The following is a 14,719-nucleotide window of genomic DNA, read 5'->3' as shown; positions in this document are numbered from 1 at the left end:
CTGTGGTTTGACCCAATTCCACCAATTTTGCGCAGAACCTGGAACTGCAGATATAATTTCTCAAAACTTCTAATTCTTGTCATCAACTAAAATTCTGTACATTTCGGCATATAGGTCGACTGGCAGATAAGTCGGGTATCCATTTTCAGCCTTATTTTAATGGGGTTTTTTTTATCATATATTGGGCTAATAAGTCAACCCCCAAAATCACGATGACTGAACCGTTGGGCATTGGCTGAGGGTGGTTGTTATCATGGAGGCTCCAGCAAAACAACAAAAGTGTGAAGTTAAAAGTAATAGAAATGACTAAGAAATCCAGCAACTATTTGATTTGGTAAGAGACTGGAGAAAGAAAGAAGAGACTTTACGAAAAATACCAAAAAGGCAATGTTCGATGAGAAGAGGAATCACTCCTTGGCCAGAGTTGGAAAATCACATTGCAGCATGAGTACAATGCTGCAATAGTCATGCAAAATAAAGTAAGAGGATTTGCACTGAAGTTGCACCCAGAACGCAGTAAAGATTTTGAAGCTACAGTAGGTTGGTGCAACTATTTAATGAACAGGAAATATCTGCTACTGCAACAAAAGACAAAAATTGCTCAGAAACTACTAAAAGATCTTGATCATAAAGTTATGTTTTCACCAGTTTATTATATGTAACCAGCAGACACACCAGTTTTCATGGGAAATATTGGAAATATGCAAAGAAAAGCCCATGAATTTTGACATGATCGGCAATAGAACAGTGGAATATAAAGGTGTGAAAACTGTGCAAACCAGAAGTACAGGCCATGAAAAGACCAGGTTTATGGTGGTGTTATCGTGCATGGCTGACGGGACGAAGTTAGGACCCATGGTAATCTTCAAGCGCAAACTTAAGCCTAAAAGAAAATTCCTAGCAAGTATTTTTGTACGTTTTCATAAAAAGGGATGAATGGATGAAAATGGTGTAAAACTATGGATAGACAATGTGTGGAACAGGCGGCCAGGTGGTTTACGCAAAGAATGGAGTTCATCTGTGATATGTTTCATAACCACGTAAATGAGAACACTAAAAGTAGATTAGCACCAAGTAATACTTGCAGATATCCCAGGTGGTTTGATGTCTCTATTGCAACCTCTAGACGTCTGCTTGAACAAGTCATTTAAAGTCAGTGTGCGTGAAGACTACATGGATGACGAGTGCAGAAAAATCATTCGCAAAGGGTGGGGCAATGAGTGGTGCATCACTTGTACTGTGGGAGTTTGTGCTCAAAGATGGGATAAAGTGAGAGACTGCGATAAAATCGTTTAAAAAGTGCAGTGGATGGTACAGAAGATTATTTATTGTGGGACACTGATGATGAAGCTGAAGACGCCTCATCAGATACAGACTGGAACCTATATGATGACTGTTTCACCTGTGAGAGTATGATGAGCTTGGCACGATCTTTACCTCAGACAATGATAGTGATTTTTGAAAGATTCAAAATCTCAGTTTTTCAATAAACATTTCATTCTAATATTCTGGTAACATGAAAATATGTTGTAGTTTTTTTTTGTTTTTCAAGGGTCAAGTTATACACCGAATCAGCGTCAAACATTTTTTTTCAAGTAGCATTTTGTCTCAAAAGTATATCTGGCCTATAAGTCGACACTCCACCTCCCAATTTTTGAATGATTTTTGAGGGTTTCAAGACTTGACTTGTATTCCAAAGTAGACAGAAAATGCATCTTTGCTATTGATGGAGGTACAGAACTTGGAAGTGTTATTGGCATTTTCTATCAAGGTGACTGATATTGCTATCACCAAGGAGTAAAGGACCTTTTAGCTAGACCACCTTGTTGCACATAACTAAATTTAAACTGTGATGTTATGTGACTGTGCTATTGTGGAGCTAATCAGTTTGAAATTTGTTCTCAGACATGTGTGGGCTGAATCATTCTCTTCCATCCGACTTCCTTACGTGAAATATATCTGCCCTCATGCGTAAGTTTAGCATGGTGATGAATGTTTCTACGTATTTCAAATTAACACTGAAGATTTTTTTTTAAATCGTTAACAGATTTAATTATCTGTCTGTCTATTTATTTATTTATTTAGACATACAGCACGGTAACAGGCCATTTTGGCCAATGAGTCCGTGTCGCCCAATTAATCTTCACCCACCCCCGGTACCTTTTTGAAAGGTAGGAGAAAACCGGAGCCCCTGGAGAAAACCCACGCAGACATGGGAGAATGTACAAACTCCTTACAAACTACATGGGATTCGAACCCCGGTCCAGCCCTGATCGCTGGTGCTGTAAATACATTGCGTTAATTGTTACACCAACCGTGCCACCCTTTTTCGCCTTCTGTGCTTCATGTTGACTCGTGCTGGTAGCTTTGATATCTGAAAGGCAAAGCTTAATGATCATTAATTCTACGGATAATTCAAATTTTTAAATTTGCTCCTTAATGTCAAAGCCAGAATTCTATATTTGAAATGTTTATCTTGAAACAAAATATGGATATGAAGGAAGAACTTTATTTTTGGGATGAAATTATACATTTAACTAAATTACATTGAAATATTTATTAAAATTAAGTCATGGAATTTAATTCTCTCTCTTTCATTCAGGCCAAAGATGCCTGTGCAATTGAAAAATTTTGTATCAGTACCATCATGGTAAGTTTTTCTTATTAGATGTAAATGTTCTCCTTTTAACTAATGAATGGCATCTTATTTCCGTCTCCCTAGTCCCTACCCATTCATATCAGTTCTTCCCTACCTCTCGTGTTGCATAATGTAAATAACAAGTCCAAACTTTTAATATTGAGTCTGTTCAATGGCTAATCTCGTACCCAACCTTGCCTCTTCTAATTTTAACATTTTAATGGGCATTTGTAAAGGAATTCTAAAATATTGCACTTTTCAAGTAGAAATATTTTATAGTTTGGCCATTGAAACTCTACCTCTAATGCATAGGTTATGCCCATAGGGGGGGCAAAACTTTAGGAATAACATAAGAGGAAGCTTCTTCACTCAGAGAGGGGTGGCTGAGTGGAATGACCCTTCCAGAAGAGGTGGTTGCAACAGGTTCAATTTGGTCATTTAAGAGAAGGCTGGATGAGTGCATGGATTTGAGGGGATTGGAGGGTTATGGGCAGGGAGCAGGTAGGTGGGACTAGTGGAGTTCTCTTAAATTGGTGCAGGCTGTTTCCGTACTGTAATTGTTATATGGTTATATAAATCAAAGATTCAAAATTGTTAAATTTCGAGTAAGTACCTGATCTTCCAAATTCTAGTGAATAAAAACCCCAGGTACCTGGCACCAATGGGGATTGGTAGATGCCAGATATGTGAATTTTATAGTTGCTTAAGATTGTGTGTTGCATGGATTGGCAAACTAACAGCGAGGCATGCCAATTTTGAACCCACATTTTATTTAACTATTCATTTTACTCGATTTTATTTTCCTCTCCGATTGCTTGAGGCTGCTGGTTACTTGAATTCTGGATAACAGGAGTTTTACTGTATTACCTTCATTTGTGTAATTTCTCATTATTCAAATCTCCATCTCAAGTCCAGGTCATATTTTGGTAAATTAATGTATCGTTGCTTCTGACATTAATACATTGCCAAGGTGCAGATTCACACATGTGTATCCTTTCCAGGCCTTTAGGTAGTTCGAACAAAACTAATATTTCACTTCCTCCAGTTGACTGGAAATCCTTATGAGTGCTTTTGTCCTTGTCCATGTAAATTCTATGACTTATTTATTTTTCCCATGCCTCAGTGGACATTCATTGTGACCATCTAATATATCTTTTCATGCTTTATGGGTCCAGAACACTGAAGGTGACTTTACATTTTCCTATATTGAAGTACATTATCTTACTGCAGATGTCCTCCAGATATGTGGTGTTCTGTCTCTTCATCTAAGTTCACAAATATGATGTTGCTGAACACGAAACCACAGAGTACCCAGTCATAATTCTACTTCTTTTCAAGAATCTCTAGTAATTTCCAACCAGGCAAGGTGCACTATAATTCCCTTATCTTTCCCTCTTGTCTTTAATGGAGACAAATACAAGTATATAATTTTACCAAACCAGATATACTATTGCTGAGTTGAGAAAATTTTGGATGATCATTGTTAGGGCATCAGTAATGTCTGTGCCAACTTCCTTCACATGTTGGGAAGGAAATCATCTGATCTTGGGGAGTTGTAAGACCCTAATGGCATTATTTTTTTTACATTTTTATTGTTACTTTATTTTAATTTTGATAACTTTTAGTCTCTGTTTCAGTAATACAGGAGTTTTTTTGGGGGATGTCTGACATCCTCTTCTATAAATAACATTGCAAAGCTGAGAGTCATGATGTGTACCATTTCCTTACTTCAGAGGGCATAAAATGCTCATTGAATGTTTTCCTTTCACTTCCCATCTTCAAATATTGCAATGTTTTTGTTGATTCTTTCTATTCATACTATTATTTGTGACAAGACAGCAATAGTTAGCTCTGCTTTAGATTTGAGGCTTTTTTTCTTTCCCAATAACTTTCAGTAGACTCTTACCTTTTTCAGTCTTCTGTGTCATGTTATTTCAATTTGGCATTTAGTTTTTTTTTGTCTCAGTGGGGTGAACAGTTCCAGTATTAGGACTAAAAGTTATTTATGCTTTGTCTTCTAATAATTAGATTAGATTTTTCCACTTGCTAAATGCATTTTAACCTTAATCATAGCATTTCTTCCTTTCAAATATACTGCTGTCTGTGTTCAACGTTATTAACATTTTGATGCAACTATCAACTTTTAAATATTGAGGAAGATGCAGTTCTCTGGTTTATCAGTTACACAGTACATTTTTTTGCGTTACTTCAGCTATGCACGGAGAGCTAATTGTAACTTTTTGTTTTCACGTAGCATAGATTCACTTCTACATAAAGGTGTAGTAACTAGTTGGCTTATTATTTTTTGCCAACTTAAAATAGCCTGCGTCTGTGTTGGTTCAGTAGTAGGAGCAAAACATCCTGAGGGCACTCATGGATAATTAAAAGTTTTACAAGAAGTATAAATTATTTCTGCAAATGCAGAACACGTAGAAAGAACAAAATGGGACAGCCACCACAATATACGTGCAGTGGAGGTGATGGAAAAATAAGTTTTACGTCAGAATTATCTCATGTATTTCACTCAAAATTGTGATCATAGACCAGCATTAATGCAATTAATATTTATCCTTACTAAGTTCAATATCTTACTTGCATTAGAAGATTGAAGTAAACGATTAATTTATTTTGCCTAACTGTACAATGACTGTATAACAGATCCTATTGTCTTTTTTTTTGTATCAAAGGTTTGACTTAACAGGATTAAGTCTGGATGTTGTAGAGGATGAAACTGGAATAAAAAAAGCTGCTGACTGCAGTAAGTCTCCTTTGTTTCTTTCATATCATGTTTTAATAGAGCTAGAAGGCCTCAATTTAAATATGCAACAGTACATTTTTAAACAAAAAATTCCCATGATTCTGCAAAGAAAAATCCAATCAAACAGAAAATGAAGCACTGTATTAAAGAGTCTGAGCAGAAGAGGGTTTACAAGCGAAATCTCAAAACATAGGTTCTGAGACTGTGTTTCCCAAAGGAGACTGGATGGGATCGCATCCATTACCCATGCTGAGCATGAAAGTCAATGAGAATAGAGGGAGTTACTCTTTATTAATAATGGAATAATAGGTTTTAAAATTGTGATGTCATGAAATAGCAAAACTGAAGAAGGCAGGACCTCGTGGGCTGTCAAGAGGTGATTAAGTCAAAACTGTTGCAGGAAGGTGAAAGATCGTTAATGAATTTGGTTGGAGGATGGGTCAAATATCAAGAAAGCTAGCACGCCCATTAACCAAAATAAGGGGAAGGATCGGGAAAGTGAACCAGTCGGGGGCTTGGATCTAAAACGGCGGTTATAAATATTCACAAGAATGGGAATGTCAGGAATTCTAAATTATACAAACATGGCAGAGAATTGAGCAATTATGTACTACCTGTATGAAATGAATGATGATATTAAAAGGAAATGTGATTTGTTTACTTCAAATAAATAATTGTCTGCTTTCCCCCCCCCCCCCACAAAGTTAAAGCAATTATTGAATATGAGATCAAAAATGGAATTCCTTCTCATCGGATTATTCTAGGAGGATTTTCACAAGTAAATCTTCAGGTTTAATTTTTAATAATTCTGGATCTCTTTTAAATAATTATCAAGAAAAATAACAAGAATGTTCCCATTGTATCACAGGGTGGTGCACTATCTCTCTACACTGCTTTAACATGCCGTCACAAATTGGGTGGTGTCATAGCCCTGAGTTGCTGGCTTCCTCTTCACAAATCATTTCCTCAGGTACCTCAAAGTTTCACATATTGTATTTTGGCATGGAGCAGCAGTAAGGTTTGCCTGGGGGAAACAGAATAATGCTCTTAATGTACTTTATGGATTACAACTTTTATTATAGTAGAAAATACTGGTGAGCTTACTAAACTGATATTTTTATTATTATGGTCAATTATTGATACGTTGGAAATGTGAAAGAATAGACCTGGCCTTGCATTTGGCAGCAAGGACTTGCACTGAGATTCCTCCTGCAGGAAAAGTAGAGACTTTGGCAATATACCAGAAACTCATTCTTTTAACAAAATGCCAACAATTGAGTGGCCAACCACTTCAATTCTGCACTCCAATCTGTGCTCACGTGCTTGTCCATGGCCTCCTGTATTATCCCTCCAAGACCACCTGTAAATTGGAGGAACAACACTTGATTTTCCAACTGGGGGCACTCTTCATTAACATCGACTTTTCTGGTTTCTGATAGCCTACTCTCCATTCTCCCTTCCTTCCCATTCCCTTTGTCTTCTTTCCTCCATCTCTCAACCCCTTTCCCTTCCACTCACAGAACCATGCCTCCTCCCACTGTTTGCTAGTGTGCCCTCGCTCCCTTATCCACCTTTTACCTTCTGCCTGTGGGACTGTGCTCCTCCCCCCACCATTTTATTCGGACACCAGCCTATATTTTGTCATACCCTTGATGAAGGGCTCAAGCACAAAACATTGGTTATCTTTCGTTATCTTTGCTATATAAAGTACTCTGTTTGACCTGCTAAGTTTCTCCAGCTTTGTGTTTTTACTTCAATCATGGAGTCTACAGATTTTTGTGTTTTACTTATGGATCTTTAACTTTGAATATAGCAGAATATACTGGTGAGATTAGTGAAGTAATATTTTCATTATTATTCTCAATTGCTGACATATTTGTGAAACAATAGACCTGATAATTGACTTTGCATTGGTGGCAAGATCTTGTAGTGAGAATCCTCCGACCAGAGATTTGTAGGGTTGCAACACGACCTCAAACCTATTAATGAAACCTAGCATCCCATAGGTCTTCTTAACTACCCTATCAACCTGTGCAACAACCTTGAGGGATGTATGGATTTGAACCCCAAGGTCCCTCTGTTCATCCACACTCTTAAGTAACCAACCATTAACCTTGTATTCAGCCTCCTGGTTTGTCCTTTCAAAATATATCACTTCACACTTATCCAGATTTAACTTCATCTGCCACATTTCTGCCAAACTCTGCATCTTGTCTATATCCTTTTGTAATCTTAGACAACCTTCAGCCCCAACCACAACTCTTTCAACCTTCATATCATCTGCAAACTTACTGACCCATCCTTCTGTCTCTTCATCCAGGTTATTTATAAAAATCACAAGAGCAGGGATCCCAGATCCTTGAGATACTCCACTAATCACAGATCTCCAGGAAAAATACTTTCCTTCCACAGCTACTCTCTGCTTTCTACCTGCAAGCCAATTTTTTTATCCACACAAGGTTCCATGGATTCCAAGCCTCAAGACTTTCTGAATGAGTCTCTAATGGGAACCTTGTCAAATGCCTTACTGAAATCTATGTGACCACATCTACCACCTGACCCTCTACAATTTCCTTTGTTACCTACTCAAAAACTCAATTAGACTTGTGAGACACAACCTTCCCTTTACAAAGACATGCTGACTAATCTTGAATAAACTGTACTATCCAAATACTTGTAGATCCTATCCTTAAGAAACCTCTCCATTAGTTTGCACACCACTGACGTAAAACTCACCAGTCTATAATTCCCAGGATTCTCCCTAATACCTTTTGTAAACAAGGGGACTTCATTTCCCATTCTCCAATCCTCTGGAACCTCCCCTGCGATATTCCCCAGGTGGCTGTGGGAAGTGATGCAAGAGATAGCTAGAGCAGTAGCTATGATCTTTGAGGTCATGACCACCACAACTTGTCCCTGGTAGATCGTCTGCCCAACAGAATCCAAAACTGTATACTAATTCTTGAGTGGAACGGCCACAGGGTGATCTGTACTCTCTGTTTATTCCCCTTCCCTCTCCTAACAGTCACCCAGTTACCTTCCTCTTGACATTTTGGTGTGACTGTCTCCCTGAAGCTCCTATCTTTCACTGTCTCTACCTCCCGAATGATCTAGAGTTGTTCCAACTCCCTAACTCAATTTCCCAGAAGCTGCAGCTGGATGCACCTCTTGCAAGTATAGTCATCAGGGACAATTGTGCTGTCCCAGATTTCCCACATCCTGCAATCTACTGCCCTAACAGTCTCCATTAACTCTTCTTAATTTAAATACAAAGATCTTACCTGGCCTTACCTCACTGGAATCAAGCTCTTCCTCAGCCTCTAAGTCCCACTCCTAAACTGAGCCTCTCACACTCTGGCCGCTCTGCTTGAGCTGCCCCTTTGTTACTCTTCCCACCAATCACCATTCTGTTTAACCCTTTAATTTGCCATCTGCTCCCTTTTAAACTGCAATCCCTTCAGCTGGTTCCCGACACTCACAGCTGTCCTGAGTCCCTCGCTCCTCCTCTTTCAGCGATGGTCCCAAAATTACAAACAACTCAAGTCTAACTTTAGTTTGAAGAACAGTATATTTCCAACAGCTGAGGTTCTCGAAACTCCCCATCCTACCATAATCATAACACAGACGCAGCACACTTTATTTATTTTCCCTGGTTAATTATAGTTTTGTGTGTCCTCTTGGTTGCATTTCCCAGAAATTCAAGACTTTCAATAAATCTATACACTGTACTTGAATATAATTTGATTTATTCATTCAAAACCAATGTCTTTTTTATTTCCAGGCAGCAGGTAGCAATGTCAACAAGGATATCAGCATCCTGCAGTGTCATGGTGAAAAGGATCCTGTGATAACATTAAGATTTGGCGTTATGACTTCCAAAAAACTAAAGGCAATCATCAACCCCACAAACATTCAGTTCATAACTTATTTAATGCAGCATTGCACATGTAAAGAGGTGAGTGTTTTAGCAATATCATGTTGAATAAATAATTCCATGCAAGACTATTTGTAGTAATGTAATTTATCATACTGGGGATATGCAAAGACAATCCCCTTCAATAAATACCCTCTGTTGAAGTAGCCTACCAGCTTCATAATTGTAGGAATTGAAGGCATCAAATTTCATTGATTCCAAAATGGCTATCTGATACTTTTCTGTCAAACTTTTCACCACTGGATGCTCACCAGCATGGTGACCATCTTTAAAGAGTGGACCGTCTAAAATAAATAAATAAATAAATAGATTGAAAGAGAGAGGAAAAAAAATAAAAAGAAAACTTTTCACCACTCACTATGTCCGGATGGACCTGACTTAAGTGAATGAAATGCACTGAGTTAGATAATGGTGTGATTGATGCAGAGGTCAAAAGATGGAAGAATAATGTAGCCCTTATGATTTGAGTGCTGAGCTATCCTTATCTTGGGGTTGTGGGGCTGATCAATGAGCGAATGGTGAGGACAGCACTGTTAACACCATTGCACACTTTCGCATCACCTGGGCACAAGTCCAGTTAAAAAAAAAGAAAAAAAAAGATTTGAATGCTCTTTCTGACTGGTTATTTTTCTTTGATGTTCATGTTCTTGTAGTGAAAACAAGGTTTTGAAGATTTGAATTGGAAAAGTAGATGCAACTTTTGATGGTCATATTAAATGTTGCACGTGGGAAATTTGGATGTGACCCTGAAATTTCCAAAGATTGAGCGATTAGTGGATTTTCTCCCCATTGGAGAGTGGAATGGCTTTGGAATTTGCAAATTATTGCTCAGATGTTGGCTTTTTCCAATGCCCTGCTACTGAAACCCACAATGTATAGTACAGGGAAATGAGTGGTTTACATGGCATTAAAGTATTGATGTAACTTTCTTATTTCATTGCACAGGAAATGGCAGCAGTGGAAGACTTCATTGCAAAGCAGCTTCCACCAGTCTGAAGATAGCAAGTTGCTAACATTCAAGTCTCACCAAAATATTGAAACCAAGTCTTATGCAAGCAGTCTCCAATCATTTGGCTATTTGTAGTAGTTTTCCTAAAATACTTTGCGGGTGTGTATCTTCAGACCATGTTGGCACACTCCCAAGTTCTCCACCAAGTGACCAATCCCTACAGGGCACTCAATTGAACAAGATGTACCTATTTCAATTTTAACACTTACCAGCCCAGATGGTTAATCATTCTTAGCACAACTTGTTCATTTTAGTTTTTCCCAGCAACAGAAGTCCTTGCTACCCAATATTGTAGTAGATTCAAACCTCAGTTCTGTCCTATCTCAACACATGGAGCTGAAGGATCAAAACCTGTTCATTGGTAGTGTTGCAAGCTCTCTGCTTTTGTCGAGTTGGAGTTTTGTGCAGACTTGACGACATCAATAAGGTGGTGAGGATTAGTTAATCAGCTGGTTACAGATTCAGTAATACACGTAGTAAATGGCTGCCCTAATCATTAGATGATAACTGCTGAATTTTAACAAATTAATTTTGTTCCTGCATGAGGCATTAGCCAAGTGTCCAGGTTTTCATTCTTTGGGAGAAAATATTTAATGTGAATTGACCTTGCAGCATGTCGCCAGCTCCTGTGCAATTATGGAACAGAATTGGTAAGAGGATTTAAAAACAGTAATGATAAAACACAGCTTTAAGAATGGAAGGAAAATTTGAGCTGGGCCCCAAAGACCATATCTAATTGGACAATTGATAAGATCAGAGCACCTTCTCAGTTTATTGTGGTTGATGGCTGCTACACAGAATAATAAATCGTAAACATTTATTAAATGTTAATGTGAATCACTGTGCAGATTCCCTAGGAGGAAATGGAGTTACCTGAGGGGAGGGTCCAAAGTAGTAGTATTGAAAATGACAAAATGTGAGAGCAGGAACCCAAGCTCTGTGATTAAAGGGAGTTGTCATCCATGATCCTAAATGATAAAAATTAAATAAACAACTCTAACAACCCCACTACTTATCTTACTAAGACTGTTTTGCTTGACTTCATTTTTTTTGCTTTCAACATCTCACCTTATCCAGAAATCCATATACACATCAACTGTGCTCCTCTTATCAAAAATCTATTGGACTTCACCTTAATTAACTTATTTTCCCCCTGGTAATTACTAATCTTATCTTGATGAATATTTCTGAAAGATTTTACAGCATCATTTCGTGCAACTGAACATTAATCCTTTAAAAATAGCAAGGGGAAGACATTCACTGCTCTCTGGCCCCAGTCTCCATAAAGCATTGAGTGGATAAGGGAGAACCAATTGATGTGGAAAATCTGGACTTTTAGAAGGCTTTTGCTAAGGTCCTGCACAGGAGATTAGTGTACAAACTTAAAGCACACGGTATAGGAGGTATGGTATTGAGGTGGATAGAGAATTGGGAAGCAAAGAGTAGGAATAAATGGGTTCTTTTCAGAATGGCAGGCAGTGACTAGTGGGATACTGCAAGGCTCAGTCCTCAGTTATTTACAATATATAACAATTACATAGATGAGGGAATAGAAAGCAGCATCTCCAAGTTTGCAGATGACATGAAGCTGGGTGGCAGGGTTAGCTATGTGGAGGATGCTAAGATGCAGGGTAACTTGGACAAGTTAGGTGAGCAGGCCAAGGCATGGCAGATGCAATGTAATGTGGATAAATATGAGGTTATCGACTTTGGAGGCAAGAACAGGAGAGATTATTACTGAAATGGTGTCCGATTAGGAAAAGGAGAGAATGCCACAAGACCTGGGTGTCACTATGCACCAGTCATTGAAAGTGGGCATGCAGGTACAGCAGGCAGTGAGGAAAGCAAATGGTATGTTGGCATTCATAGCAAGAGGATTCAAGTACAGGAGCATAGAGGTTCCAATGAATTGTACAAGGCCTTGGTGAGACCTACTATATTACTTTTCTCCATGGTTGATTGCCAGAAACTATTTTAAAATACAACTATAAATGATGGTGTTTGATTGATGCTCAATACTTATAACCCCAATCAGAAAACACCTAAAGGATTAATTTCTTGTTTCAATCTTGAGTTTCAGATAACACTCTTGGAATTATCTAAAATTTAAGTTTGTTCAACTTAAACAATGCATTTTTTTTTAATGTCAAAAAGCCAATAGTTACACAATACATACCAACATTTAGTTTATTGTAAATAAAATTATTGCTAAGAAGTACAAAAGCGGAAAAAGCACCTATCCCACGTGCTCTATAAAATTCTTTAGTTGTTCCCATATAATTCAATATGACTTAAGTTACAAGACCAAAGACTTGATCACGAGGCCGTAAATGTCAGTCAAAAACAAAAAAGCACAAAGCAAATCCTGATTAAACAAATGAGATACTTAATTCCATTGCACTTTAATTGTCTGGAATAGTTTTTTTAATCAACATGAGGTACTATGGTAAACTTTAAATTCTCTCTGTGAAACACGAAAGTCAGCAGATGCTGTGATTGTAGTAAAAACGCACCGAAATGCTGGAGGAACTCAGCCAGACTTGCAGCATCCATAGGAGATAAAAGATATATTGCCAACGTTTCGGGCCTGAGCCCTTCTTCAAGCAATAAGCAAATAATTCTCTATATTGAACATCCTGTGCTCTGATTTTTTTTTCCTGTCATGGCATTTTCTTAAAAGGAACAGAGTACATCTTCTACTTCTTTGCATTTTACCCCACACAATTTACAATCTGATATCAAAGCCTTGAAACTGTATTTCACTGAACTACAACTACAAAAAGATCTTCCTTAGAAGGTTTAAAATTTCTATTTCTTTAAAAACTGTTGGATTTTGTATTAGATGCTTCATTCTTGCTGAAACCATAAGGATTCTGGGATTGCCAATACCACAAGTCTTGGCCTGAAATAAAAAGGACATTGTTTTCAAGATCAGTTACAGTCCAGCATAACTTGGTCATTAAATGCATTTACAACATTTAAAAAAATGTTCAAGTATCAACCATGAACAAATTAAAATGCTTTTTCAAAAAAAAAATCACAGTAAACTTCCAAAATATTATGCAGTACTGAACACTTACACATTTTATCAATTCCAAATTCTGCCTTCCATCCAAGCTCCTTCTCTGCAAGAGATGGATTGGCAAAACAGGAAGCAATATCTCCTTCTCGCCTTGGAACAACCTGATACTTAATCTGCAAAATATTGGCAAACAAAATGTCATCCTATCTGTGATTCATGCGCTGATCAATCTTGTTTAACTCCTTGCCAAAGAGGTGGCACTACAGAGCTCTACTGACGTGATATTTACCTCTCTTCCAGAAGCTTTTTCCATTGCTTTCACCATCTGCAAGACTGAGTACCCTGTTCCAGTACCAAGATTGTAAACCTGAAAATAGTTAGAAAATTAGTTAGTGATGGATATTAGTGATGTCCACTTATAAAGTAAAAAAGTCTAAAGCAGAGTAGAAGAAAGGGAAAAGATGAAGAAGGTAAGTGGCCTGCTGCAGAAATTGTTTGACAGTCTTAAGAAAGAAACAGAGTTAAACTGCTCATGGTACACCTGCAATAACAAACCTTGCAGTTGCATTTCTCTTTTAGCTTTTTCAATGCAGCAATATGTCCCTTCGCAAGATCCACAACATGAATGTAATCCCTGACACCTAAACAGCAAGATAAAACACTCATTTGTCAGAAATCATGCAGGGTCAGATACAAAAACAGTTTGTTCTTTTCCAACTATATAAAATTGCACCAGGAACAAAATACTGTTTCAACCACTGTGGTTGTACTGTTCAGAAAACCTTTAACAGCCATGCACACAGTATTAATGAGAAAAATGGAATATAGTTTTTCCCATGACAAGAAGAGACTATTCATTCTGTTTTCCAGTTTAGTCTAAAACCCAGGATCCATGACCCTAGTTCTTCCTCAGGAACATTTAAGCTGTTTCTCCACCAGTTTCTTCCTGGATTTGACCACAGAAACTCTGTAGCTTTCACTCAAAACTAACACATTTTCTTATCATTGCTTAACTATTGCTTTGGTCACTTTTGTATGCTACTTTTCCAACTAAAAATTAGGAGACAAAAGCCTTTTAACTTATTCATGATTTTGTCATTAATGAAGTATAGCATTCTGATATTACCAAAGAAATCACTTCTATGCAAGCAATGACCACTACATACATAAATGCTGATCACCAAATATTTTGGGTCAAGATCTCCTGGGTCACATCGCCAACATGCCTCATTTACCAGACAATAAAAAACAGCATTAAACACGTACCATGGTGATTATGCTCCTTCCCTACATGTAAATCTCACCTGGGATTTACTACCACAAATGCAGAGAAGATTTCATTGTCAACAAAACAGTGA

The 14,719-nt window shown here is 37.7% G+C and overlaps 2 protein-coding genes across 7 annotated transcripts in view; one reads left to right on the top strand and one right to left on the bottom strand.

Moving 5' to 3' along the window:
• The window catches only part of lypla2 (lysophospholipase 2), a 28,285-nt gene extending 15,003 nt beyond the window's left edge, over positions 1 to 13,282 (top strand). For 3 of the 6 annotated variants that reach the window (XM_069895717.1, XM_069895718.1, XM_069895720.1), the window contains 7 exons: positions 1,906 to 1,971; positions 2,603 to 2,650; positions 5,326 to 5,396; positions 6,101 to 6,174; positions 6,265 to 6,366; positions 9,178 to 9,351; positions 10,276 to 13,282. In XM_069895717.1, coding sequence (XP_069751818.1) covers positions 1,906 to 1,971; positions 2,603 to 2,650; positions 5,326 to 5,396; positions 6,101 to 6,174; positions 6,265 to 6,366; positions 9,178 to 9,351; positions 10,276 to 10,326 — 586 coding nt within the window. In that variant the 3' untranslated portion in view covers positions 10,327 to 13,282. The remainder of the gene's footprint in view (positions 1 to 1,905; positions 1,972 to 2,602; positions 2,651 to 5,325; positions 5,397 to 6,100; positions 6,175 to 6,264; positions 6,367 to 9,177; positions 9,352 to 10,275) is intronic. The other 3 variants (XM_069895719.1, XM_069895721.1, XM_069895716.1) reach the window with 2 other exon arrangements.
• The window catches only part of gale (UDP-galactose-4-epimerase), a 34,602-nt gene continuing 32,381 nt past the window's right edge, over positions 12,499 to 14,719 (bottom strand). The window contains exons 8-11 of the mRNA XM_069895715.1: positions 13,917 to 14,002; positions 13,651 to 13,728; positions 13,420 to 13,534; positions 12,499 to 13,241 (exon numbers count right to left, since the gene is read on the bottom strand). Coding sequence (XP_069751816.1) covers positions 13,156 to 13,241; positions 13,420 to 13,534; positions 13,651 to 13,728; positions 13,917 to 14,002 — 365 coding nt within the window. The 3' untranslated portion in view covers positions 12,499 to 13,155. The remainder of the gene's footprint in view (positions 13,242 to 13,419; positions 13,535 to 13,650; positions 13,729 to 13,916; positions 14,003 to 14,719) is intronic.

The sequence above is a fragment of the Narcine bancroftii genome, chromosome 8, assembly GCF_036971445.1.
Source record: "Narcine bancroftii isolate sNarBan1 chromosome 8, sNarBan1.hap1, whole genome shotgun sequence".
Lineage (NCBI taxonomy): Eukaryota > Metazoa > Chordata > Chondrichthyes > Torpediniformes > Narcinidae > Narcine > Narcine bancroftii.
Note: the sequence above shows the minus strand (reverse complement) of the source record. Positions and strands in the feature narration are given on the sequence as shown.